Source organism: Portunus trituberculatus, chromosome 3, assembly GCF_017591435.1.
Source record: "Portunus trituberculatus isolate SZX2019 chromosome 3, ASM1759143v1, whole genome shotgun sequence".
Classification (NCBI taxonomy): Eukaryota; Metazoa; Arthropoda; class Malacostraca; order Decapoda; family Portunidae; genus Portunus; species Portunus trituberculatus.
The window spans coordinates 5,021,870-5,029,369 of NC_059257.1; the positions used below are offsets into that span (position 1 = coordinate 5,021,870).

Genomic DNA, 7,500 nt, shown 5'->3' on the forward strand with positions numbered 1-7,500 from the left:
CGTCAGTCCAACACGTGGCCGTCCCTGTACGAGCAAAGCTACTTAACCCCTTCAGTGCCATGACGCGTGTTCAACTCATTCTGCTTACTATTTGGTCGTTTTATACAGCTTCAGAAACTCATGTGGGGGATTAAAATGGTAAAGACTGTGAGTATTAATCTTCTGAGCTCCATAGACCTTTCCTGATGTCACTAAAATGGTCTTACAGGCAAATCTCAAGGTAAAAATGTGTCCCAGTGCTAAAGGGGTTAATGTCATTTGTCATCCTCAACCTTAAATTTATCTAATCTTCTTCTAACCCCTTCAGTACTGGGACGCATTTTTACCAGGAGTTTTGGGTGTGATTAGACGATTTTATTGACATTAGCAAGGGTCTATGGAGGTCAAAAGATTAATAGCCACAGTCTTCACTATTTTAACCCCTTCAATACTGGTACATATTTCTATCTTGAGTTTTGTGTACCATTAGACCATTTTATTGATATTAGACCATTTTTACTTACATTAGGAAGCGTCCATGGAGGTGAAAAGATTAATGGTCACAGTCCTTACTACTTTAATCCCCCACATGAGTTTCTGAAGCTGTATAAAATCACCAAATAGTACGTACAGTGAATATGAAAACGCGTCACGGTACTGAAGGGGTTGAAGCTCCCTGTTGACTCAGCACTAACATGATTAGCGAGTTCGTTCCGTTCATCATGTCTTTTCTTTAGGCTCAGGCTTGTAACACTTCAAAAAGCCACAGGAAAGAAATGACACACGAATAGATTGAAGGGTGAATGGAGTTGAAATTGACTCAGAACTATTAACCCCTTTATTACTGGGACGCATTTTTTACATTATGTTTATGATATGATTAGATGCTTTTATCTATGGGGGTCAGAAGAATAATGGCCACAGTCTTCACTATTTCAATCCCCACATGAGTTTCTGAAGCTGTATAAAATCCTCAAATTGTCACCAGAATGAATAAGAAAACACGTCCTGGGTCTGAAGGTGTTAGCATTTTCACAAACACACAAACGAATCAAACAAGCGAGTTACAGACACAGGTGCTGGTGATGACTGGTCGGTGAAGGGTGTTGGCATAAGATGTAAACCAGATTAACCCCTTCGGTAGCATGATGCGTTTCCATATTCATTCTGCTTACCATTTGGCGATTTTACACAGCTTCAGAATCTTCTGTAGGGAATTAAAATAGTGAAGACTGTAGCCAATAATCTTCTGACCTCCATAGACTCTTCCTAATGTCAGTAGAATGGTTTAATCACACCCAAAATTAAAGGTAAAAATGTGTCCTAGTATTGAAGGAGTTAAAATAGTGAAGACTGTGGCCATTAATCTTCTGACCTCTAAAGACCCTTCCTAATGTCAATAAAATGGTCTAATGGTACACAAAATTCATGGTAAAAATGTGTCCCAGTACTGAATGGGTTGAAATGATGAAGACTTTGGCCATTAATCTTCTGACCTATAAAAACCCTTCCTAATGTCAATAAAATGGTCTAATGGTACACAAAATTCATGGTAAAAATGTGTCCCAGTACTGAAGGAGTTAAGTTGTAAAGCATTGTTCCGAGAAGCTAATTAACGCGGTTTTTACAATCAGTATCTACTTATTCATCATTTTTTTCAACTCATCACCGAATAGATACATTATACTCATCTATTTTAACTCTAACTGTTACCTATTTACCTGTATGGAGGAGGAGGAGGAGGTGGTGGTGGTTCCCAATAGGCATTTGTGACTGAGGAACTTCGGCGCCCTTAACAAAGCATTCGAGTCTGTTGACCTGTTAGCGAACTCTTGTCCACCACACAGGGCATCAAATATTCAATAGTAGTAGTAGTAGTAGTAGTAGTAGTAGTAGTAGTAGTAGTAGTAGTGGTTGTGGTGGTGGTGGTGGCAATAATAGTTATAGTAGTAGATAGTAGGCGGTGGTGACATTACACATACATATGCACGCACACGCAAACGCACACATACACACACACGCACGCACTCACGCACGCACGCACACACACACACACACACACACACACACACACACACACACACACACACACACACACACACACACACACACACACACACACACACACACACACACACACACACACACACACGCACGCACACACACACACACGCACACACACACACACACACACACACACACACACACACACACACACATGTACAGACACACAAAACGGACGCACACACGCACACACATAATAGCGAGCGAGCGCGCGCACACACACACACACACACACACACACACACACACACACACACACACCTGCACAGATCTTGTAAATGCTTAAGAATATTCCATACATCCCTTAAGAAGCTGTTAATTGTATGCCATCACAGAATTGAAGGTGAGACTAAACTAGATATTGTCCTGTTAGGCGCCTATTAGATGTTACATAGAAAACCAAGCATTGAAAGGGGTAACTAAAGTAAACATTGTTTCCCACCACAGTTTTACCACCACCGCTTCCTCTTCCTCTTTCTTCTCCATTTCTCCTATTTTCTTACTACTCTTCTTATCTACAATACAAATAACGCAACAACAATAACAACAACAATAGCAACAACAACGACAACAACAGAAGCAAGCAATGGCAGGCCAGGCCCACCCCTGCTTCCCCACTTCACGCCACACAAACACGCACGCACGCACACTCATTACACACGCACACTTATCCACCAACTACCACTCATCTCTGCACACATCAGCCCAGCAGTGTGCTCGTTACACCAGGGAACGGTGCTAAGAACGGTAAATATTGACGAGGAGACAAAATGTGGGCGATCTTCTCCACGCAGGGCGGCACCTCAGGCCCCGCCAACCTGCTCAGGCCTGCTGGTTACAATACTTTCTCACATGCAGTGTTAACGCTATCATTCGGTCTCTGTACTACGATTCTTGTGTTTCTATAAATATTTCGTTGCTATTGAAGTGATTTCCGTGCCTCTGTTCAGTAAATATGTGGCGTTTTGTGCTGTGTTTGTGTCGTGATAGGGGCCAGCTGTGGGGCTCACATTTACGTCTCGGCCATTTGCGACTTTTTCATTTCAAGCTGTAATCGAATCTCTATCATTTCAAAGAATCATTTACGCTCTTTGAAGTGTGTAATACTGCCATTGAATCAAATATATAGGGTTTAAACAGTGTTTAGTCTTGTTAAAGGTAGATATTATAGTTTTTGTTTTCATTTGTTTACATTTGGTGTTGACGATATAGCTCCTTCTAGACTGTTCTGCAAGACAGCTCAGATTCTGTAAAGTGTATCAGCATACTCGGAAAGTCAACATGGCTGGACTTTACAGTGGTTTTTAATGTGTTGAGGTTTTAATGCTCTTTCTTTTACATTTTAATTCTTCAAAGGTTTGCTTCTGGTTCGAGGTAACTCCTGGATGCCTGAGAGAAGAGTTGATATGGTCTGACAGTTTTAGATATACTGGTCAGGTCGAAATGGCTGGACTTTTTACTACTTTTAACGGTGACGATGTTTTGATAATTTATCATATAACTAATTTTAGATATTTTTATTATTAGTTATGCTAGAGATGTTTTGATATTGTGGATATTAGTTAAAATATTTATCAAGTCATAAAATATCAGACATTCGGCCGTGGCTTCATTTTTTCTATTTTCCATTTTTGAAATGAGTTCCGTTACGATCGTAAATCACCAACCGTCACCAGCCAGCCCGCCAGCCCAGGGGTGTGACGTCATCAGGTGGGCGGGGCTGGCTCAGCTGCCGCCTGCCTGCTGTGTTTAGCTAATATTTGCCACACTCAGCACTGTTTTCCCGCCACTGGTGTCACTAAATGGAGCCACATGACTATGCTTGGCTATCAGCTGTTCAGATACAACTGTCAGTGGCAGGTTTTGGTGTGATGAAGGCTTAAGGGAGGCGGAATGGTGGTGGTGGCGGCGGTCTCCAAACACACACACACACTAGCGTCACTTGGCCGTCCACACGGAATTAACACAAGGAACAACACTATCAGAGACACTGTCTAATGCAACAACACATTGTGCAAACTCCACCAGCAGGACAAGTGGTGGCTGGGTGGCTCACTCACCAGTATTGTAGTGTTGATGGCAGTTCTCAGCAGCTCCAGGCCACAGCTGGCACTCTCAGCCAGACACCAAGCTTGCACCAGCACTCACAGGCAGCCGCGGCCCGTGTCACCGTCCTGACCAGCGTAAATCCATGTTAAATAAGGCACCAGCAGCACACGGCCACTCTCCTAATACCGTCACTCCTTGTCTCAAACTGGCGCCTTGGCCGCCCGCCGGACTGCCCCACCTCTCCCTCCTCCACTGCGCGCGCTGGCCGAGGCGGGACACAACACAACCACACTCCACTCGTTCCACTTCTAATACACTAATGAAAAATGAAATATCTACAGAGAAACATTTTTACTATTATTACTAACTGTCTTAATCCACACCTATCTATCTAACTATCCACCTATCCATCTATCCATCTATCCGCAGACCACGTGAAGCGCTCCCTACAAGGTCCAATACCACAAGATGACCCTGACCTTATTGAATGGGTGAGGGGTCAGCTGGTACCGCCCTCACGCCTCCCTTACAACCTGACCCTTCTCATGAGTGGGCTACACCAGGAGGCCGACCAGGCAAAGAGCGGAGACATCTACAGTCCCTCTCAAGAGTTCATTCTGGGCAAGGTAGAGGAGCTGTATGGGAAAAAGGTGAGATTTGAGTGGGTTTATGAAGGTTTGGATGGGGTTTTTTGTAGGTTTGGGTGAGTTTGTGTGGGTTTGGATGGGTTTATGTTGGTTTCGGTACATTTTGAGTGGGTATGGGTAGGTTTGGATGGGTTTGAGTGGGTTTGAGTGGGATTACGGTTAGTTTGGGAACGTTTTGAGTGGGTTTGGGTGGGTTTGAGTAGGTTTGGATGGGTTTATGTAGGTTTGGGTGGGTTTTAGGAGGGATTGAGTGGGTCTGTGTGGGTTTGTGGTAGTTTGGGTGGGTATTTTTGGGTTTAGGGTTTGTTAGATAAGGTTAGGTTAGGTAAAGTAAAGTAAAGTATTATCTAAAGTCCTTCCCGAGCTTTATTATTGGTTTAGAAGATAATAACAAGATAGCAAATAATAAAACTCAATACAGACTTCATATCTCCTCACAATCTTTCATAATTCTTTAATCGAGTTTTAGGGGATCAATCTTACCAATCGTACAAGAAAAAAATTAATTAAAAAAGAAAATAATAATGATAAGACTCAATATTCTCACTCATAACCTTTCATTTCATCATTTTTAGATTTATTTTTAAGGGGATCAATCTAATCTAACCTAACCTAACTAATCTTACGAGAAAAAAATAAATCAAATAAAGGAAGAAGAACATAACAATGACTCAATAACAATAAGACTCAATACTCTTACACATAACCTTTCATCATTTTTATATTTAATTTTGAAGGAGCAGTCTTACCAATTTTTACATGAATAAATGAATAACTGTATGAAGAATGTAATAATGATATCAATAGAAATCGATACAAACTTGATTTTCATACATAATCTTTCTAATGATATCAATAAAACTCAACACAAACTGCATTTTCACACACACTCCTCCTAATAATATCAATAAAAATCAACACAAACATCATTTTCTAACATAATCCTTCTATTAACAACAACTCAACACAAACTCAAATTCCACACACACTCCTTCTAATAATATTACTAAAACAACACAAACACCATTCCCTCACATAATTCTTCTAAGAACAACAATTAAACTCAACACAATCTCTAATTTCCCACATAATCCTTAAAATAACAACAATAAAAGTCAACACAAACTCCATTTCCTCACACGATCTTTCTAAAAATATCAATAAAACTCAACATAAACACTAATTCCTCAGACAACCTTTCACAACCTAACCTAACCTAACCTAACCTAACCTAACCTTTCACAAACTCAGCTGACACAAGCGGGCACGTTTCTGGAGGCTGGAGCGTACGATGGCGAGTTTCTGTCCAACACTCTTTACCTGGAGCACGATTTCAACTGGCGCGGGTTACTGGTGGAGGCCAACCCTGTGTTCTTCCAGAAGCTTTTGTGGAAGAGGAGGAAAAGTTACGCTATCAATATTTGCCTTAACACTAAGCCCTTCCCGTCCAAGGTAAGATGTCAGCTGGTCAGTGTAAGGTAAGGTAAGGTAAGGTTAGGTAAGATGGTTTGTTTCTCGCGTTATTTAGTGATGTTTTGGTGAGGATATGGTGAGAAAGGTAGTAGTAGTAGTAGTAGTAGTAGTAGTAGTAGTAGTAGTAGTTGTTGTTGTTGTAGTAGTAGTAGTAGTTACAGTAGCAGTAGATGTTGTTATTGTTTCTTATCCTATTCAATATATTCATTAGCCTTATTAATATCACATGACACATTACTGACACAACTTAAATCGTATCTATTTATCTATTCACTTACATCTCAAAGCCAACACTTACACGTACTAACACCACAAAACCTCAATAACACCCCTTAACACCTTAGTAACATAATCTAACACCTTATTTCAACCCCTATCACACCACCAACACTTAAATAACTTCTACAACACAAAAAAAAAAATAAATAAATACTCTATCACACGTACTAACACCACCAAACTTCAGTAACACCCTTTAACACCTTAGTAACACAATCTAACACCTTATCTCAGCCTCCGTTACACCACCAACACTTAAATAACTTCTACAACACACAAAAAAGCAATAAATACACCATCACACGTACTAACACCACCAAACTTCAGTAACACCCTTTAACACCTTAGTAACACAATCTAACACCTTATTTCAACCCCCAATGACACCACCAACACGTCTATACATGATCCACTACCACCAGGAGACCTTTTTAACGGGATCGGAGCAGCCAGAGGAGACTAACCACCTTCTGAGCCAAGACAGCGTTGACCAGCCATTACGTGACCCTCTGATGGAGCAACACATCTCCCTTGGCTCTTCTGGACTCATTGATTACAAGCACAATGATACGCAGGTCAGTTCAGGGTTAGGTGAAGTTGGGATAGGGTCAGATTAAGCTTTTACATTATCTTTTTTATACCATGTGGGGTTTTTCACGGGAATTTCTGGGGTAAAGGTGATACATTTTGGGGTTGGGTTAGGTTAGGTTAGGTTGGGTTGGGTTGGGTTGGGTTATTTTGTGTGAAAAATTAATATGTGTCATTTTTTCTTTTTTCTTTTTCTGTTTCTGGTTTTCTTTCGTTGTTTTTCCAGTTTGAGTTCGATCAGTTTAGGTTAGGTTAGGTTAGGTTGAGTTAGGTTAGGTTGCATAAGTAAGTGTTTTTTCATCTTATTTTATTTTGTTTATGCTTTTTTGAATGACTTTTTATCCAGTTTGTTTGTAATTTAGTGTTACTTCTTGTACAGTCCTTTGATTTCATTGTTTTGGTGTCTGAAAGTATTGTAGAC

At 40.7% G+C, this 7,500-nt stretch overlaps 1 protein-coding gene across 1 annotated transcript in view; it reads left to right on the forward strand.

The window, feature by feature from the left end:
• Positions 1 to 7,500, forward strand: part of LOC123508569 — an 18,687-nt gene that overhangs the window by 1,533 nt on the left and 9,654 nt on the right. Inside the window, exons 3-5 of the mRNA XM_045262335.1 lie at positions 4,522 to 4,742; positions 5,991 to 6,191; positions 6,914 to 7,066. Coding sequence (XP_045118270.1) covers positions 4,522 to 4,742; positions 5,991 to 6,191; positions 6,914 to 7,066 — 575 coding nt within the window. The remainder of the gene's footprint in view (positions 1 to 4,521; positions 4,743 to 5,990; positions 6,192 to 6,913; positions 7,067 to 7,500) is intronic.